Here is a 25,648-nt window from a genome sequence, read left to right as displayed (position 1 = left end):
CTGAGGGACGTGTCCCTGCATCGCCCTCGCCAGCTCGGGCTGTTCTGTGGGGTGGGCTGCGAGGGAACGGTCGGATGGTGCCGAGGCCGGAGCGCGCCGAGAGACAAAAGGGGGGAGTCTGGGGCGTGCAGAGGGGCTTGGGGAGCCCCAAAAAGCACACCAAGGAGTCCGGGATGTCTCCGAAGGCACACTGAGGAAGACAGGGCACCCCAAAAGCCACCCTGTGCCCCAAAATGCAAACGGGTGGGTGCAGGGACACCCCTAAGGACTCACCGAGGGCCTTGGAGCACCCCAAAATGCACACGGAGGGGTCTGGGGAGGAAAAAGCAGCCGGAAGATGCAATCCCAAGAAAACCAGGGCGCAGCGGAGGAGCCGAAGGGGTGGGGGACAGAGCGAGTGGCTTTTGGGGTGCGCCGGGGCTGTTTTGGGGTGGAAGAGGGGGAAATGGCGCTGGGGTTTCCTCCGTCCCTGCCATGCTGCGGGGTGAGGGGCGCTGGCGGCCAGCGATGAATACAAGGGGTGAATAAGGGGATGGGGGCGGGGGGGGGTGTCAACATTTGGGGTGGGGGGGGCCCCCCCGCCGGGGCAGAGGCCCCTCCCACGTGCCGTCGCAGGGAGAGGGGGGCGCTTCCCCCGCCCCCCCCTCCCGCCAGGTGCCCACGGATTGGTCGAGCGCCCCTGATTGACGGCCGGTCTCTGACCCGGCGGGGCGGGCGCTTTGCGACGGCGGCGCTTGACGGCGGCGACGGCGGCACTTGGCGGCGGCGGGGGCCGGTGGTGGCGGCGGCGGCGGCAGCGGCGGGTCGGCCATGCTGCTCACCGTGTTCTGCCTGCGCCGCGACCGCAGTGAGCTTACCTTCTCCCTCCAGGTGGACGCCGACTTCGAACTGCAAAACTTCCGAGCTCTCTGCGAGCTGGAGTCCGGTATCCCGGCGGCCGAGAGCCAGGTCAGGCCCTGCCCGCCGACCGCCCCCCCCCCCTCGCCCCGAGGACCGGCGAAGGGCCCGGTCGTTCCCCTCCCCCCCCCGGGGTGGGGGTCCTCTGGGCTGGGAACGGCTGTATGCGTGTGTGTGTGTGTGTCCCCGTGTCCCCTCTTCAGCCCCCGGGGCCTCCGCCCCGCCGGGATCACGGAGTTCGGGGGTTATTTGGGGGAGCGGTTGGCCTTCCCCGTGCCGAACTTTCGGGTTTTGTGGAGAAACGCGTCGTTTTTTCCCTTAAAATCCTCCTTTTCCCCTCCGGAGAGGACTCCCGGTCCCCGATGACTCGATGTCTTACCGGGGTCCCTCCGGGAAAGGCTCGGTCTCCTCCCGCGGTGGAGCTGAAGGGGAGGGGGAAAAGGGGGGGGTTTATTGAGTTTTCAGAGGAATTCCATGTTTAGACGGGGAAGGATTTGGAGTGGGAGGAATGGGAGCTAGAGAAGCGGGGAAGGTGGTGGCCCGTGGTCTCCTCAAACCACAGGGAATGAGGCTGAAATGTTCAGAAAAGGGTTTATTTACCGTATCAAATTCCTGCCCGGGTCTGAGGCAGAAAAGGCAGATGGAGGCTTTTTCCTCCCTCTTTTTTTTTCCATATGGGTGCGGGGACCAAACATTGTGTCCGCCTGCTTTCCCCCACCAAAGATCCCCCTCCGGCCCAAATTCGGGGCTCAATCATCGCAAGCATGCCAAAACACGAGGCAGGCTGTGGTGTGGGGGCGGCTCTCGTCCGTCTGTCCGTCCGTCTGGGGTTTCCTCAGTGTTCTGGGTTCAGTCCTGCTTTTTTTTTTTTTTTTTTTTCCCTGTGTGATTTCTACCTGTTTTTCAGCAGGGGTGAAGCGTTGCTGGACAGGGCAATGTCAGCGCCTTTTCTCAGGGTGCTGGCCACCTCTGGCAGAGTTTGTGGAGTTTTGTGGGGATCGCTTTTGCTTCCCGAGCCGTTTCCAAGTGTAAATTAATAAAGTATTTTTCCAGTCAAGCAAATGTTAGTCAGCGATGGAAGAACTGCTGAACTGGCAGCCCTTGAGGTGGACGTGTTCCCTCACCGAGCAGGTTCCCGACGCTTCACCCGTGGCGTTTTGCTTTACCTCTGCCTTCGGCGAGCCTTTTATTTTGGGATGAGAGGTTGGTTTTGAGTGGGAAGCAGTCTCCAAAGCAGGGGTAGAAAATGAAGATGAGGTAGATTTTCCTTTAGGGGAAAAACTTGATTTTTGGTAGGTAGAAAGAGAGAAACAACTTCATATAAAGGTTCCTGTCTGCTACACTCCAGCAAACACCCCATGTCTCCATCACAGCCACCAGCGAGGCACCCAAATTTGCGGCCAGTAATGGGGACAGTCTCTATGCGTGGGACACCACAAACACACAGTGGCTTCAATATCTCTGGGCGCGTGGAGCATGAACTCCTTGTTGTCAGCTTTGTCCCCCTTGCGTCACAGTAACCCGCCAGCTCTGGGTCTATTTTAGGATGATGAGGGGTCACGGACTTTTCTGCTTATGTTTTCCTGGGAGTTCCCTGCCTTTGCAATTAAACTGCTGCGGAGCTTTGTGATTATGTCAGCTGCAGGTAACAGGGATCAGCGCTGTGCTTTTTGTAGCCACCTCTGCTTTCCTTCTGCTCACCCATCTGCCGTTTATGCATCATTTTGCTTCATTTCTTTTCATGTTTTCTAGCTGTGTACTTATTGTTCCTTTCTCTACTGTTTCTGCCCAGCATTTGTGAAGTAGTTTGAGGACCTTCAGTGGGGAGAAAGTTATAAGAATACAAGCTATCAGTGAAGCAGCTTGTTGCATAGAAGGATTTTGCATGCTTAAACCATCCTCCACAAATAGGCAGTATTACATTTACCAAACTTGGTGGTTTACTGATGTTTTTCCGTAACCAAGGCGTACATTGTGTTAAAGATGTCATGTTGGCACAAAAGAGAGGATGAATTTAATAGTAATGATTGTGCAGGGTGGAGTAAACCATGGCTGCATGTGGAGGAGGGTTAATCCCAGTCTTACTCTCTGCTGTTTCATGAAATTAATTCCCGGTGCTGCAGTTTGGGGTGGAGGCGAGCAGGGGGCTGCGAGGTTTCCGAGGGATGGTTGCGGTCGCAAGGCGGGGCGGGCGACATGAGATAACGGTGACGGCTGCTGGCAGGCTGTGGTGATAAGAGGAGCTGGGCGAGGAGAGGGGAAATAATTCAGCTCACTGCGGTTTCCTTCACGCATCGAGGTGGTGGCTTTTCCGGAGAGGGGACAGGGAGGCTCTCAGCAGAACCGCGTTTTTCTGGCAGCACCGTTTATTTCCTTCGTTTCTCTTTACACGCCATGCATCTCCTGTCCTTGGCTGTGCGTGGCCGTGCACAGGAAGATTTAACAGGTCCTGAGTTTGGATTGATTTACGATTGCTGGTGCTATCTAGCAGTCTTGACTGGGGTTCCTTGCTCCATGAGGACGTTCTACCCTATGGCATCATGCAAAATCCAACCATCGTGCAGTATCGGTGCCTGCATCCCTGCCCAGGTCACCTCCAGAAGAGTCCATGTCCAGTGCCTGGCCAGCCTACAAAAATATGCTACAAACCAGATAATGAAAATGCAGCAAAATTAAATCAGTTTGTTTTAACAGCAGAGCAGAATGGGTCAAAAGCGTATTAAGCCATGCTGATAATGGATGTAGAGTGAGAGCCAGGCGCTTAATTCATCGTCTGAGGTGTTTAAGGCTGAATGCTCACAAATCCATTCCCAGCAAGATGACAGAGGTAAAACCTCACTTAAACTGATTAACTTGTCTCTTCCAGAGCGTCTACGCAGGGAAACTGCCATTTAAGATTTGCACGTGCAGCTGGGATTTATTACAAGCTTGCTTTCTCTGCGGGCAGCGGCATCACTGAGTTAGGCCGGGTGGGACGCGCCCAGTAACGTGAGAGGATGTGCTGGGACTCTTCCCATCACAAGCTAACCTTAATTATGCCAGTAACGTCTTGCAAACCATCAGAGTAGAGACCGCACGCCTTAATATAGCTTGCAAACGGACCTGTGTTTGCTTTGGAAGGGACCCAGTCTGGTGCAATACTGCTGAGGCTGTGAAGTGTGTCGTTAATGAGAAGGTAGGAAGCTCGTGCTTGTTTCTAATCGTGTGTGTTTCTCTAATTCTGATGGCTCTGATTGCTGTTGTACGTGGTTCTTGTTATTTTTGCTTTTTCTGTCTTATCTTACTTTGGCACCACTGCTGACGATGCATCTCCACTGTTAGAATGCATTAGCGAGATTCTGTGTAATATTTCTGAGTTGCTGGAGTAAAGCAGTGAAAGTCTGTAACATCTTCCAGACCTTAAGATGCATAGTAATTGTGTTTGGGGTTTTTTTGGATCTTCTTTTTGGATCTGCTACTTGCGATAGCATCGGGTAGAGCCATAGCCCATCCATGCAAGGACTGCAAAAGCTTCTCCCACGCGGCTCTGCCAGTCCTGACCTGCGGCAAACCTGTTGCTGCTGAACCAGCCTTTTCCAGACCCAGAGAGACGCGGTCTTGCTAGACAGGGTGGTAAACGTGAAATTCGATCATATGCCTGAGGGGTTTAGGCCGAGTTCTCCAGTGCTTCATGCTTTGGACTCCTGCCAGGGGTAGGAGGTTGTTGAACCCATCTGCATAGTCTCGTTGCACTCCGATGGAGGCACAGAAACCTTAAAGTTTAGCAGATACCATTTCTGGGAACTTTTGTTCCTGTAAAGCATGTCTTTGTTTTATTTTTCTTGCTTCCCTGTAATTTAGGACATCTTGTAGGTATTATAGATCTAATGTTAATAGAAATGTTCCTGTGGTGATTAGTCATTTTTATCTCAATATGTTTTTATGTTTAATCTGCGGAACCCTTGTTAAGTCAGATTATCATAATAGAAAATGATGTGACTGTGTTTTATGGTCAAAAGAAGTTAATACCCTGCCATGGACTGACTGCAGTCTTGGGAGTGGTGTCTTTGGGTGCTGAACCTTCAAGTTTCATCACTGAAGTAAACTGGAAATCACTGAGCTAATTGTTGAGGTCCCTGTAAAACTGGTTATTCTGGGGAACCATGTTGTGGGAAAAGGCAGAGATCATAGATATGGGACTGGATCATCCATGGATCTACCCTGATCGATGCTGCCTGCACATGTGCAGTCAGTCCTTGGTCAATAGGTGCTGACTTGGGGGCAGGTAATGCTGTAGAAGTCGTCCGTGACATGTGTAATCGTAGAGATTGGATTTTGGAAATGTGTGGCAAACAGCCCTGGTGTAAGGCTTGCTTTTGTTTAATAATCTTGGCCACTAATTAGGAGAGATCAGCCCTTCTCCAAGATGCTGGGTTTCAAGAAACCATTGCTGGGTTTCGGTAAGCCCAACTCCATGTTCCTGTCCAGCCACTTACTGGTTGAGTGAGGTCTTCCTGTGCCTGAGGTAGAGGTGCTTTGGCAGGGCCTGCCCATGCCTGTGGTGAGAATTGCACACCTTCCCTTCTGAAGCTTGAGATGTGTCCAGAGGATTTACTGGAACGCTTTCCTAAAAAAAGCAAAATTAAAAGCAAGATGTTGTCTGCTTTGTCACGCGTGGTGTTTTTCATTGCACTCTCTCCATGAACAGATAGTCTATGCAGAGCGGCCTCTAACTGACAACAACAGATCTTTGGCCTCCTATGGCTTGAAAGACGGGGACGTGGTGATTTTGCGACAGAAGGAGACCGTAGAGCCACGGCCCTCCATCCGTTTCCCAGGTGAGAAAGGATTTGTGCTAACTTCTGTTCTGAGCGTGCAAAGATCTCAATATTTATCAAACACCGACTCTGTCTCTTGTCAGTCTCCTTTAGTACCTTGCTAGGCAAAATACTTAGGAAGGGAGGGCAGCTGGGGATGAGGCTGGGGGCTTTTAAAATTGGCTAAAGGGCTTGTTATGTAATGGGGTTTTTAATTCTGAGAAAGCGAATACTGTTTTACTGCTGTTTTTGGGAAATACAGAGAAAGCAACAAAGGTAACTGGTTCAGAACAGCAGTTTTTGTAAAGGTGTGTGAATTTTCATACGACCGCTGGTTCCCTTCCCACTTGGAGTAATGGCGCAGTAATATGCAGTCTGTGCGGCTCAGACACATTAAAAGGCTGTATCAATGCTCTGAATCTGTGCTGTGACAAATACCCAGAGAAGCCATGTCTTGACAAACCCAGTTAAGCAACCGTGCATATGTGTGAAAGACTCCTCCGATAACGTCTGAGTGGAGCCCTGCTCCTCTGTCCTGCCTTCTGCAGCAATTCCTAGCAAATCCCCATCATAAAATATTGCTGGAAAAGAAGGTACTGCTGGCTGAGAAGGGTGTGGGAGCATTGCTTGAGGTCTTCATCCTCCTGCCTCAGCTGGAGGATGGGTACCTGCAATGCAGGTCTGCAGAAATGTTACTTTTTTTTTTTCTCTCCCCTGCTTTTTTTTTTTTTAATCTGAGAGATTCAGAAGTGCCTTAGAGACACTGGGTTTAGCCTTGCGATCTCTCCGTGCGGTATTCACATTTGTGAAGCTGGAAATAACTAGTCTGCGATTCAGTAAGTGCATTTCAAGGGATAAAAAAATGGGCCAGATAGAAGGCTAGACCAGTTACGTAAAGACATGCTAGCATTCCTAACCCAGTAACCTGAGTACATGGCCGTGCTTCCGACACAAATTGCTATTCACAGAATCCGGTCTAATGCTGTAGCATTAAGAGCGGCTCATCCTTCCCACAGTTTTTCCACTGTGTTTTTCAAGCAGAATTGTAAACGTGAAGTGCCAACACCTCTGACCTCTTTTTCCCTCAAGGTCTGCCGAGGATAGACTTCAGCAGCATCGCAGTTCCTGGGACATCCACTCAGCAGCACCAGCCACCAGCACAGCGTCTTCGCCCGTCACCTCCCGATGCACCTTCGTTCCCTCAGGGTTTGGACAATCCGGCGCTGCTACGGGAGATGTTGCTTGCGAATCCCCACGAGCTGTCCCTGCTGAAGGAGCGCAATCCACCCTTGGCGGAAGCGTTGCTCAGTGGAGACCTTGGTAAGTTGGGGTTTTAATCTGCGGGAGGTGGTTTTAAGTCTGTCTGAGCTCAGTTCTAATAAAAGGCAGCTACAGGTTTTTAACTAGCTGGGATGTTCACTGCCAACTCATTGATGATGCTGATAAAAGGTGCCAGTTGGGAGTACCCAAGGCAGAGTACCTCTCCTTCTAACAAGACCGTTTCTGGCGAGTTGGGCGTATTTCTCCTGCTTACCTTCTTTAATATCCTCTATCCCCTACTTTGAAATATCAGACGCACAGATAAGTCGAGTTTCTGGGAACACAAGTGGTTCAGCTCCCGATTTTTATGCCAAGACTCTCCGAATGCACATTTTTCAGTAATGGTATTGTGTTTGCTGCATCCCAGAACCCACTGAGACCTCAGTAGAGAGCAGTACACTATAAAACCAACTCTGTCCATAATGATTAGCTGCTATGGAAGTGGACGTCAGAAAGGGAGAGGAAAAGAAACAAGCAAATAGTGTCTAATGTCATAAGTCGTAAATGTTTAAGTTTCTGTTAATCTTGAAAGTGTTCACTTATTTTGAGCACAGTTGAAGCCTAGTGTCATGTCCTTCACTTCCTCTGCAGGTGAGTAGCTGATGTTGGTCCCTCATTCTTCATGTGATGAAAGCTTTGAACTCTAGTGTCCTTTCAGGATGAAAACAGAGTGGTATTTTGGGCATCAGAAGATGTGCTTCTAAACCTCTGCAAGATGTTTAGTTAGGAAATAAATCCTGTTGAGTTTGGGGAAATGAATGAAGAGGAGGAGCTTCTAGCAGAAGACTTTTTTTCCTCTTTCAAGGTTACATCCTAGTGATTTCTCTCGGTCAAAGGAAGCTAGAAAGGAACTTGCATGGATGTTGTCAGCTTATTTCATTTTTTAATTCTGACTTTAGTTCATATCCAGACTTAAAACCGTGTCCTTTGTGCTCTCAAGCTTCTTCACACTTCTCGTAAGTGCTGCGTCCGTAGTGCAGGAGTTTTTCCCATCACCTTGAGAAGATGTGCTGCTCTTGGCACAGAAAATGAGAGGTTAAGCCCAAGACACCCAGAACTGGCTTATCCGCTGATCTGTCTTGTCTTGTTGTGCACATTAAACTTTGAATCAGACGTGCGTTTTTAGTCCCAAATCGCCGCAGTGGGCTGTCAGAAGGAAGTGGTTTGATCTGGTTATGCTCTCATCATTCTGTACTGCTACTGTGTCAGTATTTGGGCACAGATCCAGTTCAGCTCTGGCTCTGATGCCCAAATATATGCATAGATACATGCCACATGACTGTGCTGGATGCACGGCAAGCACTTTAGAAGGCACCTGCTGTACAGAAGCCTAATTTAAAAAAAAAACAAACAAACAAGAAAATACCCAATGCCTTCCTGAATATATAACAACAGCCTTTGAGCCAGAGAGCTTCTTCATGGGAACTGCATTTCTGGAAGCAAACCCACAACCTTCTGTGTTTACAGAACTTAATTTATTGCCAAGTCCTTTTGGGAACGTACGTGATCACATCCAAGCAGTAGAAATTAGACAGAAGCCATCCAAAAAGTGGGGATCTAAAATCTGTGTCCTTAAAACATGCGGCTAGACTTTGTGAAGCAGGTGTCCCACCCAGGACCTCTTGATTTCAGTGGTAGGTATTCACCTTCAGGGATTATAATGTCTCTGTCTTTGCCTATGTTGCTTGGGTTTAAAGCAAGTTTTGTTGTTAGCCTTTTTATGTCTTACAATTTTGTGTTTGCTCTTTGCTGGATCTACAGGCTGTTATTTTTCCAGGGATTGCTGAGTGTAAAACGTGATAGATTTTGCAAGCTGTTCTTGTAGATGGGGCATCTCACTGAGAGCTATGAAATCTCGCTTCTAGCTCTGTCTGAAGCTTCTTCAAAATACATGTGCACTCAAGCTTCTTGTTTGAATTGTGCAGGTTCTGTAGTCTGGATTTCTGCTTTGGGTCTCATTTATCTGCTGTTCTTGCAGCTTTTTTTTTTTTTGAAGTATTGCATAGGCAATTCTTGCTGCAGTAGAAGAATGAATTCCTGTTTTAATGGCAGCTCTTTGTTTTAAATATTGTTGTCTTCATGTTTTTTTCCATTTTTCTTCCATATAAAAATGTACATGCAAAGAAATTGAGTTTGATTGTGCTGAGTTTGGGTAGCAGACACGAGGAGAAAGGGCTCTGTCCAGTTGCTTTTCATCTCAGTGGGTTCCCAAGTTTGCCACCAATCCTTTGAGGTCCATCCCTGCTGCCTTCAGAGGAAGCCTTTTTTGCCTGTGCTGCTGAGTCTACCCCTGAGAGCATGCTGGCATAAAAAGAAGAGTTTGCTGTGCCAGAACTTGACTTGTAAGAGTAATTTCCAGTAAAAAGCATTTCTGTGTCTCCATGTCACTGCAGAGAAATTCACCAGGGTGTTGCTGGAGCAACAGCAGGACCGAGCCCGGCGGGAGCAGGAGAGGATCCGACTCTATTCAGCTGACCCTTTTGATCTCGAGGCACAGGCCAAGATAGAAGAAGACATAAGGTAGCAAACCAAAGTCACTTGCAGGCTTTGGAGGTCTTCACGGCTCTTTTTTCCACAGGGTGCTTCCATCCATGGTGCTTTTTCCTTGGAGGATGCAAGGAGTGTGTTTAGATCTTCCCTTAAGACACACATTTGCTTGCAGGGCCATGCTCTGAGCCACCTTTGCATGTGGGAAGGTTGGGATTCAGCGACATGTAGGCGCACCCCATGCTTTAGATGCATCCAGCTAAGCACAGATCACGAGGTGGCAGCACCGCTGTCCATGCGTGTGATGTCCCAGAGCTGTCTAAGCCGGTCCACTCTGAAGCAAGAGCACTTGTGGAAAGCACTTAGCCAAGATCCTCGAGAGGTGGTACTTGGTTGCCTCGGACGTGTTTTGAACTGGAGAGGTGGGCCTGTGCTAGTCTCTAAGCTGAGCTCTCTGCACAGCAATGTGGTGTCATTTCTCCCAGCTGCCTTTGAGATTTGGTTTCACGTACTGCTAATTGTTTTGCCTCTCTGGCGAATTCCAGACTCTGAACATCACTTCTGTCAGAAGAGATGTTCTAAAGAAATACGTTCTGCTCATTAGCACTCGCTCCATCTTGCTGTCTTCCAAATGTAATTGCATTGGGCTGAGGCTTGATTTCTTAAATTTAGTCAGAAATCCTTGAGTCAGAACATGACTGGTGTTTTTTTTACCCAATAATGAAATGTCTTTCTGATACAGGCTCATAGCTGGTCATAACCAAAATTCATTTGTGGTAACAGTCATTCTTGCGTTATGACTGACAAGGTGTTGGTGCTGGATAAATGCTTAACTTAGCAATGCAGAAGAATACACGTTTGTAGATAGCAAAACATTGCTCAGAGGCACAGGAACGCTTTCCTTCTTCCATAGATGAGGGGACAGATAAAGGTGATGTGCCCAAGGCTGTGCAGCTGTTAGGGAACAGTCTGGGCATCTAGCAGTCCCCAGATTTCACACCCCACTTAGTTTCTCTGAACATCTTGCTTAATTAGATGCGCTCTGCCAAAGATTGACTGGAAGCTATTGCAAGCATCGTATTTTTTGAGACACGTCTCTGTCCTTCCAGTGGAGAGAGCACAGAGAAAACAGAATAATAGATTTGACAAGAGAACTGAAACTGAAGATTAACCACTGCATATCTGATTTAAGCTTAAGTAATAAAGGCAGGACAATGTGTGGCTCTTTGTTTCACGACTATATGAAGCGGGACAGACTGGCAGTAGGGCAGCAGGGTACTTTAGCTCTTTAGCTCCCAAGTGAGCCAGGTCTTGGATGCCGTTAGCCATTTTCCTCCCCCACCAAGAAGCCATGTCTACCCATCTTGTTGTGGGAAAGCTACCACAGTACAGAAGATGGATAAGAGAGGAGCTTGGGGTTTTTTCCCTTCCCCTACTGAGGAGGAAAAATGAAATGGCATCAAAATTGGAAGCCCTTTTCCCTTTTTGGTAGATAAAGCTATTTTGGATGCAGTCGCTACGGATACCCATCACTTCCAAGATGACTGTAGGGGCCGTGATGGGCTTCCTGAGGAGTGTTTCTTCTGTAGGCTTGAATTTGCACCGAGGGCTTGTGCTCATGGTGGTGTTCTCGCTGCCGTTTTGCTCCCCTCCCTCCCTTCCTATGCCTGGAAAAGGAAAGATACCAGGGAAACATTGGAGGATTTTAATGTTCAGCTCCTGTGTGGGATTCCAGCATTGTAGCTACTGGCAACATCTTCATCGTGTGCCCTCAGTGCTTTATTTTAGAGTGACTAATAAATACGCAGGTTTTTTGCTCACAAGTTTTCCAGGTTAACTGTGTGGTGACAGATTTCTGTTGCAAAGAAAAGGTCATCAGAAGCTGGAGTGCGAGTTAGGCAAGGTGTTGGAAGGAGCAGTCTTCATGGCTGCTGGGGAGTGACTTGGTGTCTCTGGATTAAGCCAAGATCATTACTAGCAATCCCTCTGCCGAGAAGCCTGTGTTTAGCTAATGAGGCAGTCTTTGTTGTGCTTTAAACATGCTGTTTGTAAGGTGAGCTGCAACGGGTGGGATTACCAGATCTGTTTGTAAGTCGGAGGGATGCTTATAAGGTTTGGCTGATGGAAGGTCTGATTTTTCTCTCTCTTCTCCGATAAATTCAGGCAACAAAACATTGAAGAAAATATGACGATAGCAATGGAAGAGGCCCCCGAGAGTTTTGGCCAGGTGGTGATGCTGTATATTAACTGCAAAGTCAATGGACATCCTGTGAAAGCCTTTGTTGACTCAGGTGAATTGCCCCCATTTTCATCTCTTTCTTTGCACTCTCCTTCACTGAGGGAGACTGTAAATGCTCCAGAAGTTTTTCCCAAAAATTCCGTAATAAAGCACTGCATTACAGGATTTTGAAGCACCTAATTAAAACCTGAAAGCAGCCTGGGCATTGTTTAAGGCGAACAGAGCAAACTTGTGAGAAGCAGCACACGTGAGTCCTTGAACACCCCAGATCAAGGCTCCTGTGAGAATTTCTGGGGCTCTGATGCCAGAAGGGTCACTGCCACATGTGTGCCTTATCTCAGTTTACAGATGGGGGATTTCACATGCTTTTAATGCAGTGCTTCCCATCCACAGCCTTAAAGCGAAAGTACTTGGGGTTATTCCAGCTCTACACTAATACGTACTTTACTGTTAGTGCTGATTTGTGTGTATACAGTCAATTCAACGCAGTGGGATTCACGGGAAGCCTTCATGCCCTGATGCAGTTGCCTGATGCAAGCGGGTTGGTTTCCCGGCTGCTGAGTGCAAGATCTTAAGCCCTTCCAGGAGAGAATTTTAATTTGTGATGGCTGTCAGGATTTAACATGAATTCTGTTGCTGGTAGGTGCCCAGATGACCATCATGAGCCAAGCTTGTGCTGAAAGGTGCAACATTATGAGACTGGTAGATCGGCGGTGGGCTGGCATTGCTAAAGGTGTAGGGACGCAGAAAATAATTGGCAGAGTGCACTTAGGTGAGTACTGCCATTCTTCTTGGGGCAGCTGTAGTGGCAGTTTGGCTGCATTTCCCGCAATCTTGGCACCAAGGAGTATCTGGTTTAATGCTATAATTGTTAGAAACTCCTGCAGAGTAAAATAAAAGTACATCTGCAATATGTTCGTTTGTCTCGGGCACAGTAGTCTGGCTTCTGTCTCATTTAATCCTTTTTTAATGGAATTACCTTAACATTTTTAGGTGAGAGAGTCCTCAGCTCAGGATGTGTTCACTCTGGGTGCAAAAAACAGGGCTAATGTGAAATAGCAGGATCTTTCCTGTTTGGGGTGGGACTGTTGGGCAGTATGAGTTGCTCAGGAAGGGTTCCAGTATAGTGGAGTGATTCATACTCCTTTGGGAAGAGAAGGCTGGCTGTGCTCTCGTGCAGGTTTTCTGGATGAGAGAAGATTGTCCTTATTGTCTGAAAAATCGATTCTCTTCACTGTTGTTGCTTCTTAGGCTTGCGCTCTAATGAGCTGTACGCAGCTCCGCTAGCTTGGAGGGTTAGATAAGCAGTACTTAAGGCTCTAGAGCAGGTCAGCCTTTAAAATAATTAACTTCTTGAGACCAAGGCAGGCCTGGGTAGTCCCTGCAGCTTGCACAGGGCTAGACTTTCTGTGACCAAAACAGTACGTCAGAGCTCTGGTTTCAGATTTGCCCAGCAGGTTTGTGCAGACTTTTCCCAGGAGATGGAAGAGCAGAAAGTAGATTTGTTGCGCTGCAGTGTTGCAAGGTGGTAACTTCTCTCCCTTGTTTTTCAGCTCAGGTCCAGATTGAAGGGGATTTCCTGGCGTGCTCCTTCTCAATCCTTGAAGAGCAGCCCATGGACATGCTTCTAGGACTGGATATGCTAAAGAGGCATCAGGTATCAAAAACTCTTTTGAAGCAGTTACAGGCTCTTCCAAGTTAGGTGCTAAGTGCAACGTAAATGCCTTTGCCTGTGAATTTATTAGGATTTTTCTGGGGAGAGTTGATGGTGGATTACCTTCCAGCCAGTTATGAAAGAAGTACAATACACTATGTACATCATGGATAGCTATAGGATATCTGGCTGCTCCCTGAATTTTTTTGCTCAGATCAGAGATGCTCAGAGCTTTCCAGCTGAATGATTTATTACAAATGAAGTCATACAGGGCCCTTTGCTTATAGCTGATGCTCTTGGCCCACGCGTAGCTGCTGTGAGCTGTTCCCATTGGAAATGGATTGTTTAACCTTGTGTCTCCTTTTTCTCCGGGAACTGACTGGCTCTTACGCAGGCCCCTGATGTCTCAATGCTCTTTCACAGTGTTCGATTGATCTCAAGAAGAATGTACTAGTGATCGGCACAACTGGCTCACAGACCACTTTCCTCCCGGAGGGCGAGCTCCCAGAGTGTGCCCGGCTGGCTTATGGGGCTGGGCGGGAAGATGTGCGGCCAGAGGAGATTGCAGACCAGGAACTAGCAGAAGCAATACAGAAGTCCGTAGAGGAAGCAGGTACCAGGAGGAGCCCAGTTGAAATATTGAATCTGCATAGTTTTCTTGCTGTGCCTCGGGCTGTCTGTCAGCAGTCCCCCTTCTCAACTCCTAGGAGACGCAGTCTAATGCAGCATCAGCGAGTAAACAGTGGAGAGAAAGGGGCTTTATTCTTGCTCATGGCCTCTAACCGCACTTCTGTCTTCCTTTCTGTACAGCAAAATTTGTCTGCATGAAGGCATTCAGGGGTGCTTGCTGTTTAATTTGTGCTCTCATTGCAACTTCCTACCCACTCTGTTTTCTTGGCCTTCGAAGGTGTGGATATAAACGGTTGTCTCTGGCACCCGATCACCTGGGTTGAGTTGTAGTGCCTGGTCAGGGACGTGGTTCAGTTGTGTGATATTTTAGCAGCCTCATGTAAGGACAGCTTTGTAGAGGCTTCCACAAATCCTGTTCTTAATAGCTGCAGCATATAAAAATAGAGGAGCTGTAGCAGTGTACAAATCTCTGGGCAAAAGTTCATAAAAATTTTTAGAAATAGTACTATTTCAGCATTTTTTCCTTAGAATGGTGCTTGTGCTCTTGGAAGGTGAATTACTTCTCTTGCTGAAGATTACTGTTGCTCCAAATTTCAAAAGAAACACCTGAATTCACATCCTAATGTATATCCTCAGCCTTAAATGTGATCTGCAAAGAGAATTTTCACCATCCCTGTAGTTTTGTTCCCTGTGCCTCTGGAACCCATAAGCTGCACAAATGCAGACTCACTGGGCTATGGAAGATTTTGGTAGCTGCAAAACTGAGTTAAGTGGAGATGCCAAAATAGCTGAAAGCTGAGCCATAGCTCAGCTAAACTGTCTGAAACTCAGATTTTCTGTTTAACTCCTCCCTTAACTTAAGCATATACTTTTGACTAAAGGAAAGCTTCATTATTTTTTTTCCGCACTATTACAGTGAAGATGTGAATACCTCACAAAGTGTATTCCTTATGCCTTTTCCAAAATTTTGGAAGATAACATTTTATATGCAAGTGTTTTGTAGAGACTTTTGAGTTTTACTGCTAATTTTTCCTCTGAAAGCACGCAGTAAGATTCTGCTCCCAGACACATGCAAAACTCTTTGCTGGGTCATGTTTAAGCTGATAAAGTTGATTTCTTCAACATTTTTATTGCTAATTTTTTAAGACTCTTAGCATGCCCATATTTAAAATTGAAGTGCGATAACCAGATTTAACCATATATATATATAACCAATTGTAATGCACTGACATTTTTCTTTAACACTTCCCAATTGCTGCTTGATAGTCCAAAGCGTAAGCAGTGACTTACTTGCAAATAACTAAGTTGTTTACGTTAAGGGGAGCACGGGACTGCACTTATTGGTCCCTTTGACCAATTTTCTTCCATTCTAAGAATATAAGTTTTCCAGAGATGCAGAGACCTCGAGAGGAAGGCTTGGTTTTAATGAATCAGCAAGAAACAGTTTGCATGTTTGACTTTTAAAGCCAAATCTGAATGCTTATTAACTGAAGCTGCAGCAAGTAGAGAGAAACACAAACATAGATTTGACCTTGCCCCTAACAGGTTTTGATATCACTAAAGGTTGGACTTGGTAGCTTGGGCTCATGTCTCTTCACATAACCTGGCAGAGAAAATGTGCCGATGTAAATACTAGTTCTTTCCCTGTTAAAATTTTGAGCCTGATGAAGCTTCGGTTGGTTTTTGCAGTATCTCTCCATTTCAGATGAGACTTTGCAGACATCACAGCTGGTTGGACTTAGTTCTCTGCTGAAAGGGTCAAATAAAAAGCAAACCTCTTGGCCCAAAATATGTGAATCTTTACAATAAAAGCATTTTAGTCGAGTGCTTTAAAATGAAAAGTGCCTAAAATGACTTAAAGCTGTTTGTGTACCAATACGATTCTAAAGACCACATGGCTTTGTTCAGACTAATCAGCAGTCTACCGTTTTCCATTGGTGCTGAGCCCGAGAGGAATGTAAAAGATCTATGAGAATGGGAAATTCGTTTTGTGTATTCACTTAATGCTTGTAGAACACCTGTGCACAAAACTAAGGGAGGTCTTGTTTAGGTTGACTGCGTCTAAGTCTTAGGCATATTGCAAGCCTCTGGTGCACAGGCTATATACTAAGATGTCAGAATATTAACGTATACCCTCTTCCTCTCTTCCAAAACTATTAGCTGCTGCTAGATGGTACCAGGAAAACCAAGTAAAAGAACAGGAAACTGGAGAGGGAGAGAATGTAATGCAGGACCAAAGAAGCTCAGCTCCCCGCAAGGCTTGTGTTCTGTCATAACAGCTTGAATTTTTGCTGCCTTCTGGTAGATGGTACAACAGAAATCGCTGCATACATCTGTAGGCTATTAAAGTTCTTGTTTTGAATGCACCTGGATTATTCTTGAGCTTTATTTAATCCCCGGAAGCCCACTTTAGCAAACCTCGTGATTTCTGTCAGCTGACTTGCTGGTGTTTCAACACCTACAGCAAGGCAGCTGAGGTGGTAGTGGAGTTCTGGTATGTTTTACTGTGATCTAGATCCTCCATGTCTGCTTCATTTATGTCTGAGAGCTTGCTCTTTTCTGCCAATATGCAGTGCTTCCCACCACCACCAGGAAACTCGGTGATTATGGAGGATTTACAAAACTGGCAGCAAAACTACAGTTGCTTTAGGAGTAAGTGTATTCAGGTAGTTTACCCCATATACAGCTTTCATCCAGACAGCCTCGATACGAGAAAGGCACTGCCACCACATATGCAACTCAGGCTTTTCCCATTATAGAGAGGAATTTATCCCTGATGGTGCACTTTGTGGAGAAGGGTTTGTTCTTGGTGTTAGGTGGATCGATATCCTTGATGGGGCTGGGATTCAGTTCCTGTAGATACCCCAGGAGGAGGATGACAAAGGGTCTCGGAAGGATGACCCTGAGGAGTGCTTGGCAGAATACCAGCTTAAATGACTGCAAATCCCTGATGTGTTTGACTGATCAGACCCTTACTACCAATCCACTGAGTCGAAGACAGTTCTGCTTCCTCTCTAAAGGATTGGTTTGGGAGCAGAGAGTGTGAACGTAATCCTACCGTGTAGAAATAGAAAAAGATCCCTCCAGTTTTCATCCGTATCCTGTGTCACATGCCTCTCTGCCACCCTTAGGAAAGATGAGCAGTCTGAAAATCTGCAGGATAATTCTGGCTTTTACCAAGTTGTTGTAGCTGCATTAAGACCAGATGTGCAGCGAACAGAAGGGATTGCTCTGCGCAACAGCTGCTGTATTTTATACCAAAGTGTATCAGAGGCGCGCTATCGCAGCATGTAGTGCACCATTTTTATTTAACGGAGAATAAAAGAAACAAGTAGCTGAGGTGAAAAAGGCAGATTTCTTCCATGTTGTGGAACGTAAAGGAAATCCTGGCTGTACATGTGAGCATGGTTAGCTGTCCCCCTGTACACCTGGGTATCTGTAAAAAGAGAAAGACTTAAGGTAGAACAGTGGTATATGTTTAAGACTACTGAGTTTGGAGGCCTCTGTGAAGGGAAAAAGGGAACTAATGCAACAAATCATGCAGCACAAAATCTGGATAACTGACACTGGACAGACTAGGGCTTTAATGGAAGAAGAGGCACTCTTACAGTAAAAGGTCATGTTAGTGATTTAAGGAGAGCGTGAGAGCTGATACATTAGCAAGATTAGACTATTAGCAAGATAAGTTCACTTATTTAATCTCTCCTGATAACTAGAGCCAGTGTTTGGTGCTACTGATAGAGATCTGCAATTCATCTGTTCTCTGTGTGGAGAAGGAAACAGTGAGCTGGGTTTGACTTCTGGCTGTCTCTTCCTTTGCTTTGCTCTTCCCAGTTCCTTTTGGAGATTTCTGCCTTTCACACTAGGATCTTTATGCTTCCCTTTTGCAGCAAGCTGGTGTTTGCTCACCTTCTCTTGCTTGTGATGGCACTGCTGGGAGCACAGTCCAAGAATTGTGTTGCCATCTCAGTTCTCATTTCCCTGAAACGTGCCTCCTGAGTATCTTCAGCCTTACATGGAACAAACCAGTATGGTGCTAGACATGTGCCTTGTGCTGCGTATATTTTATCAAGTGTGTAGTATCACCCACGGACCACTCTGCAGCGTAGATAGTACAGAACAGCCTTTAAATTGTTCTCCAGCAGAGTTATTTTTGACTTGACGTAACGAAGTTCCCAGGGAGAACACCTTCTGGAAGGCAGTGAACATGAGGAGCTCCTGCTGCTTGCACGCTGTCTTGATGGACAGTCGGGAGGGGAGCTGCGAGGTCGCAGGACTATAACCATGCATGTGGTGTGCTCTGAATGCTAACACAAGTTTGGTGTGTTTGTTTCCTAATCCAAACAGAACGTCAGAAGCCTTGATGCATGTAGTGTGTGTTTACTGCAGCTGGAGTGGGCCACAGACCAGGTATTTATAGCCATTGGTTTGTAAGTTTTTGCTACTACAGTGGAAACAGTGGTTCTCCTGTGTCCTAACTACTTCTTTCTTTCTGTCTTCTGTTAGAGAATAGTGACAAAGAAACTACCTCACTGGAAATGCCCTCATTACCAGCTTCTGATGGGTTTCAAAATCCAGTCCAGTCTTCAGGACTAAATTCCAAGATCTGTAATCCCACAAATCAATTACTTGATCGTTCTGTCTCTGCCCCTGCTTCAATTTGCTCATCCAAATCTAGCCTTGCAGAGCCCATTGATCCTAGAGCCGTCAAGTCTTTTGAGTCTTCAACTGAATGCCAGATAACCCCAGAAGAAGAACATCCTCTCTTATTACAGCATCTTTCCAGTAACGCTTCCTTGGCAAATAACGACCCTTCTCCCCAGACCGGGGAGGTAACCTGTTGCAATCCAGCTTGCCTTTCACAGAAGACACTCAAAGAAACCTTTATTGCTGACAGTCTAAAGGAATGTAACGCTAAAGAACAAGACCGTGGTCAGGAACGCCTTTTGGAAGTGACAAAAGAAAATAGTTTGGCTGACACTGCTGCTAAGCACGGGCAAAATAAAGATGTATGTCTGTCTTCAGAACAGGTGGAACAGGAGCAAAGGCGTGAGCTTCCCATAGACCATCAGATGTGCAAAGAACCAGAAAAGGAACATCTGGAGGAGCAAATTGAGACAACTGACCCAGAACCTCCTTGCCATGTTGGTGGGGTTCAGAAACCTGTTGTGGAAGAAGCCAGCCAGCCAGAAAATCCTCCTACGGAAACAAGAGGAGATGGACAGGAGAAAGCAGGTCATTCCTGTCCAGAAGGGAGTATCCAAGTGTCAGCCTCCTGTAGCTGTATGCATACGGAACCCTTCATGGAAATAGATGTAGTTGAGCAGTCTGTAGCTGAAGCGCACAGCTCAGCAAGCGAGCAGAAGCGGCAGGCTGAGAACAGAAGTGTATCTGACCTGAACGTGGATGCCTTTTCCATGGAGGTGGAGTCACTGAAGTCTGCATCCTCCTTGAGTGATCCGCTTTCCATCGGTGATGTCCCGCAGTCTGAAAGCACTAGTGAAATTCCTGCAAAGTATAACAAGTTGTCTAATTTGGCGGCTGAAGACAGCTCTTCCCCCTCCAGCATCCATCAGCTGGACACAGATCCAGGAAGACCTTCAGAAGAGCCATGTTTCTCTTTAGCATCAGCCTTGAAAGAGCTTCACAAACTCTTGATTATCAGTCGGAAAGGAGAATGTAAAGTCCTTGCCTCTGAAGAAGTCTCTCAGCTGGAAATGGTTCACAAAGAGCCAGCAGCACAGCAGAAGGAGCTTTCTGAAGATGAACAGAAAGGTTCAGATCCAGCCAGCCAGGAACAGAGTTGTTCCTTCTATGAGGTGAGGTCTGAAGGTGGAAGAGCAGAGGGGCAACAGCCTTGTGATTCTGGCATAGAAAACATCAGCACTGGGTCTATCAGTCACATGCAGTCTGTTCTCGGAGAAGGTGCTTTAGAGATTCAGAAGTTTTCAGGTAAGAGTGATTTGATCATGGTGAATTCTGCAGCGACATCTGACCAGCAACAGGGCTCTGAGCAGGCAGAGGTTTTGGCAGAAGGTTATTGGAGTCCAACTAGTCCGACTTTGGAGCAAAACTTGTCCATTTCCTCTGCACCTGCTTTGGATGGAGGTGCACCTCAAGATACTCGGAGCCTGTTCGCAGCAGCACCTAGGAGAAGCAGCAGTTCTGCTCCTGAAGGTCCGTGGCCGTTGGGTGGGTGTGAGGAACCACTGCTGAACCCATCAGCTGGCTATACTGGACCTACCTCAGGTGCGTCTCCACCACCTGCTTTCCCTGCGGCTGATGTTGATCGGATCCTCGGCGCTGGTTTTACCATGCGGGAAGCTCTTGAGGCTTTGGAACAAGCGGATGGAAACACAGATCTTGCTCTTCTCATTTTGCTAGCCAAGAGTATTGTTGTTCCTACATAACTATGGAAGAGGTAGCTGACTGGGGTGTCTTTTCTTTTAAAGGACGTATCTAAACTATACACCATAATGTACAAGCAGAATGTTGAGCCAGATTTTTTAATTATTTGCAGCCAAAGTAACTTTTCTCTTCTGTTTCACTCGTTAGATTTGGCCTTTTAAAAGAAAGAAAACGTCCTAGCATTGTGTGGACAGGATAGCTTTTAATTATGCATACTGGATTAAAATTAATGTTTTTATTTAAATGTACAATTATTGAATAAGCTCCAGTGTTACGAATAAAAAGCAGAAGCCATTAAGATCACCGCCCTGTCCAGCACAAAGCAGATTATGAAGTGAATTGACCGTGTGTGCGTGTGCACGGGACAGGAGGTGCACGCTGAGTTCGGTATGGCGCAGACACAAAACAGTGCTTGTCCAAACGGACTTTGTGGATTTGTTTTAGTTCTCCTGCGCTTTGTAACCCAATGTCCATCTGTGATGCTGGTGAAACTATTACGGCAGCTGCTAAAGGTATGTAGATGCCCACAGACGTGTAACACTTTGCAAGAGGAGTGAGGGGTGGAGGGGGGTTTTGGAAGTGTGCGTTTTCGTGTGTGCACGGGGAAGGCTGATGCCTATTTTTGCCAAACCCTTTTATGCTCTTGGGCCAGTGTGTTCAAGTTTACAACGTGGGGATAGAAGAAGGGAAGGGATAGAATTTGGTGCTACCAAAACTTAAGAGATGTTTTAACTTATTTGAAGATGTGCTGGTATTAATTGTAGCGGGGGGGGGAAGGGAAAAGGAATATTTTACTTTTATTTTTTTCCTAGCCTTGCCCACATCATGTTTCCCTCATACAAAAGAACAAGCTCAACCACTTTAAGGCAAAACCTTAATGATGAAATTGTTTTAACCAACCAACCATGTGTTACGGCTCTTAATCCCCCTCTGCCTGGGGAAGAATGAACTGTTTCAGTGGATGCATTCTCTATGCACCGAGCAGGGGTATGATCAGAAGAATGAAGAAATCTGCTTTGCACTAGTTTTTCTGGATATTTGGGGATGATCAGCCTCTCAGCTGTGGAAATGCAAACTGCAGAAAGCCTGTAGCGGCTGGTGGGGTACTAATTTAATACCTCTTAAAGAGCGAGGGCTCCCCAGTAGGGTTTATGAAACAAATGCACTGACATGGCTTCTGCATTATAACCATCGTGGCCTTCTGGGAAGTCCCTGGTGAGTAGCCTGCATGATGAGCACTCATCTCCTCACATCGAGGCTGTGCTGTAGAAAGCCCTTTCCAGATGCTTTTTTTGGGGGATGAACTACTTTGTGATGCTCTGCAAAGCCACAGAACACTGTTGGGGCTGGGGAAGGGGAAGGAAAGTGTGGCTGAAACATGATACCAAATTTTAAGTAGGAACTTTTATTTAGTCCCACTTGCAAATCTCAGAAGTGGCTTTGTGTCAAGTGTTCATCTTGAACTTTCTGTTTTGAGCTAAACCTGAAGTGATGGGTCAGCAGTGGCTGGAAACGTGTTTTTGTTCATGGCTTTCATTTGTTGTTACCATTGTCTCAGGCCTGTGTTCCGGGTGTTTTGTTTTCACTGTTGCTTAGCAGATTTGCCTACATGTATGCTAGGCTTTTTCTCCATGCAGGGTGGCATTTAAAAACAACACAAATTTCGTTTCATCTGTGAACTTGGAGGAGTTTCTGATGTCAGTGAGCGGTGGTTGTCAGATTTTTCTTAGGCGCTCGGGCAGCCAGGAGATCCTTTAGAATAAGGAAGAGCTTTAAGGCATTCCTCTGTTGAATGGAGCTTTTGCATGAGCTGTGAATGTACCAGCTAGGCCTGGGGCTCCCAGACACGTTTAGCTCACATATCCCGCTACTCGTGATGCTGGCAGCAAGCATTGCTCCGTGCGTATGTAGGAAGCAGTGCTTGGCTGTTTGGGAACCCCTTGCTGGAGCAGCATCGAGTAATTCACTTGAGGCTCTGTTCAAAATGAGTTACTGAGGCAAGACGACAGCTTTATGATCTTTAGAGGGCAGGTGGTAAGAGTTACCCCTGCTGAAGTGTTTTTTTAATGTTCTCCTTGCAATGACCACCTCAAATCAGCAAAAGGCCCCACTAAAGGGTAACGCTTGGGCTGGTACAGGAGTACAGTGTCATCAGATCTCTCCCTTAGAAGCCTTAGGAAATAAGATATATTAGATCCATTCCCATCTACATCTGGTTCACTATCAAAAGCAGCAACAAGAATGAGGCTCTCAGAGCCAGAGCATCAGTCTAAACGGCTGAATCTGCTCCCGATTCATGCCACAGGTCTCAGTGAGGTGGTCCTGGGAGCAAGCCCCCATCTGGTACGCAGGTCCCAGCTGCAGGTTGGCTCTCTTGGATGCACGAGAGCTGAATTTGCGCCCTTAGCCTGCAGGTCAATCTACTGCCAGCTTCTTGAAGCATCAGATGTTAGCCATTCAATGTTATACCCTTTTCATATTTACACTTTATGTTTTTAGAAGCAATTGCTAATAGCTAGACGAAGTACTGCTGCTTTGCACCAAACTGGTTAAAGGCTCTAGTTTTATGGCCACATTTACTTAGACTGCATATACAGAAGTTATGCTATAAAAGCTTTAGAGCATCAGCCAATTTGCTTCAATGCTCAGTTTTATTCTTTGTCAATATAATTTTTGAAATCTGCCCTTCTGCCAAAGCTGTACTGAAGCATTTATCAGTAGTGCTAGAATTTCCTGGGTAACTTTCTCTGAACTGCTAGGAACAAAGCCTGACCCCCAACTGATAAACACTTGTAAAACTATTTTATTAAGTTGGTCCAAGCCTGGTGATTTAAATCTCTTAATTTCAGAGCCTTGCTTTGAGTGAATGGCTACGTGCTGCTAAATTAGAGAATAGGGGTTTTTTAGGAGCAAGATTTATGTTGGAGAAAATTGGGGCAGTGGTGAGTATTTAAGGTTAAAACAAAATGTAATAGAAAGTGTATTTAGCAAACGCCATCTTAAAGTTGTCTTCTGTTTTAATGTGCATGTGTGTCCTCTCTGCTGTATGCACACATCCTTTGCTCAGCCTTTAGCAATCCCTTAACTGGTCTCTGTGCTTACCTGGCCCACAAAGTGGGAATATTTCTATTTAAGCAGGATGGCAGACCACTACAGCTTGTTGGCTCTAGCAGGGGATAAAGTTAATGCCAAAAGCTGCTCAGGTTTCCAAGGAGCCACGTACCCTGGCCTAAAATAAGGCTTTTCACTGTTTTCTCTTCCCCCTTCTCATTAATCACTGCTCCAATGTACTAATGTCACATCAGCTTAGCAGAATGATTTCACTATGAAAAGTCCATCTATAGAGAATAAAGCAACACTCGGAAGCTGCTTCATAAAGATGCCAGCACCTGTGGGGACCCTTGTGGGTCTGTAGAGCTTGTTTCTGGGTGTTTCCTGAAGCCACTGTGGTCATGTACCTCACTGTTCATTTCCGAGATGTATTCTTTTCCTTAAAGATACTAAAGGAGTTTACTTGGCCTCTTGCTATTTCCGTACATGAGGCTCTGGGTGAGTTTAGAGGTGACGTTTAGTGAAATACTGACATCTGAAAGCTGCTGGGCACAGATAATTCTGACAAGAGGAGGAAATTATTTCCTGGTGACAGTTCCTGGCATGTTTACCTGCTGCTGGACAGAGCTGAGCTACGCTGCGTTATCATGACAATCTCTGCCTTGTTGCTACGTATGTTCAACTTTCTACGTAGACACTTGGTCTCCAGGACTGTTAACCTTGTCCCTCCTAGATATGTTCCCTTCTTTCTGTCTTTGTCTCTCCCTCTTGCTGTCTCCTTTCCTCAAAAGTAGCAATATTTAAGTGTACTTGCTGAATGCTTAACTTCCAGATAAGTTTTCTTTAAAACACTATGCCATTTACAAATAAAAGGAGGAACAGATCCTAGAGGTTTCTTCACCAGACTTGGACTTCTTGCCAAATGGCTCCCCAGAACTCTGACGTGAATTCAAAGAGGAGAAATCGAGAGGTATTTTTGCCTACCTCTTTTGGAAGTCAGCTTGGGAAATGGGGTCGGTTTCGTGTACATCATTCTCTTCTGCAGCATTCAAGAGATTTCTTCCTGCACTGTGTAGACGAGGCTTAGTCCGTGATCCAAATGCGTAGCGGTTTGGGTTACTCTTTGACTGATGCTTTTTAGCTGAAGAGTTTTACAAACTCACTTAAGGAACTTGAGGGAATTAATACTCAGGAATCCTAAAGGTTGCATTTGTGTCATTTACTCTTCTGGGCTGAACATACTGCGGTTGACCTTGCAGGTGGCTGAAGGGAGGAGTGGTTGTGTCATCAGAGAATGGGATGTGGTTCTGCCCAAAGTAATACACACTTGATTCTTTTTTTGATTTTTTTTTTTTTTTTTTTAATATTGGGGGACTGTTTATCAACAAAATTGACGTGTAAAAAAATTTGATATTTAAAAAAAATGAATAAACACTTTATCATAATGTTGCTTGATTGGTCTGTCTGCGTTTCTGAGGTCAGCATCTATGCAATCAAATCCTTCTCTGGCTTTTTTCCCAAAGCCGATAGAATTTCCTTAACATAAATGTTGCCATTTTGAACATAACGAGTAGAAATCTGTGGCTAAAATTATTCCAGCTGACAGGGCCTGAGAACAGGCATGAGAAATTAATGTATTCGCCTTCTATGGGGATGGGCTGCTGAATCCTTCAGGCAGAATTCGGAAGAGCATTAGAGTACCACACAAAACATAGCACGTGGCCACAGCACTGTCTGCTGGAAAAATGAATGAGCCACTCCTTATGTCTCCTGTGTAAATACCTCATTTCCAACCAGATTAGGAGATGGTTGGGTTTATTTTTCTGGAGCTGAAAGCTAATCTCTTGGGACATAAAAAAGTTGGCATTTATATCCCTAGAAAGCTCATGACAGTTTTCATTAGAAATAACTTTTTAAAAGTCCCATTCTCTTAGTGTCATGTAATAGACATGTTTTCGAAAGGTGGAGTAGAGGATCTTCCTCCTTTGAAACGTGCGGTGCAGTCAGCTAACCCTAAGCGGCAGCATTTGTTCCATGGAGCAGTAATTCCTTTTTCCTATCTTGAGAAACAGATGCACTTTTCCTTGAGACGAGCACTGACCATTAAATCTCAGATATCCAGAGAGCAGTCAGTGTTGGTACCAGAGACACAAAACCACGAAGGGT

At 46.1% G+C, this 25,648-nt stretch overlaps 1 protein-coding gene across 5 annotated transcripts; it reads left to right on the top strand.

The window, feature by feature from the left end:
- Positions 1 to 753: 753 nt before the first annotated feature.
- DDI2 (DNA damage inducible 1 homolog 2) lies at positions 754 to 24,932 on the top strand. 5 transcript variants are annotated; one of them, XM_030016595.1, is made up of 10 exons: positions 754 to 948; positions 5,585 to 5,714; positions 6,783 to 7,013; positions 9,407 to 9,533; positions 11,664 to 11,791; positions 12,383 to 12,511; positions 13,293 to 13,396; positions 13,817 to 14,006; positions 18,371 to 18,433; positions 18,530 to 18,772. In XM_030016595.1, the coding sequence occupies exons 1-9, from the start codon at positions 811 to 813 to the stop codon at positions 18,385 to 18,387; spliced, it is 1,194 nt and encodes a 397-aa protein (XP_029872455.1). In that variant the 5' UTR covers positions 754 to 810; the 3' UTR covers positions 18,388 to 18,433; positions 18,530 to 18,772. The 5 variants fall into 5 exon arrangements, with proteins under 5 accessions (XP_029872455.1, XP_040979964.1, XP_029872454.1 ...); XM_041124030.1 differs by lacking the exon at positions 18,371 to 18,433 and having other exon boundaries at positions 18,530 to 24,932; XM_030016594.1 differs by lacking the exons at positions 18,371 to 18,433; positions 18,530 to 18,772 and adding an exon at positions 16,184 to 16,389.
- The last annotated feature ends 716 nt before the right edge of the window (positions 24,933 to 25,648 follow it).

This window comes from Aquila chrysaetos, chromosome 6, assembly GCF_900496995.4.
Source record: "Aquila chrysaetos chrysaetos chromosome 6, bAquChr1.4, whole genome shotgun sequence".
In the NCBI taxonomy this organism is placed as follows: domain Eukaryota; kingdom Metazoa; phylum Chordata; class Aves; order Accipitriformes; family Accipitridae; genus Aquila; species Aquila chrysaetos.
The sequence above is the reverse complement of the archived record's forward strand: the minus strand, read 5'-3'. Positions and strand labels throughout refer to the sequence as shown.

Coding starts and splice junctions, on each gene's coding strand:
- DDI2 (XM_041124030.1), top strand. CDS start 811: ATGCTGCTCACCGTGTTCTGCCTGCGCCGCGACCGCAGTGAGCTTACC. Junction 949..5,584: donor TCCCGGCGGCCGAGAGCCAG/GTCAGGCCCTGC, acceptor CTCCATGAACAG/ATAGTCTATGCAGAGCGGCC. Junction 7,014..9,406: donor GTTGCTCAGTGGAGACCTTG/GTAAGTTGGGGT, acceptor ATGTCACTGCAG/AGAAATTCACCAGGGTGTTG.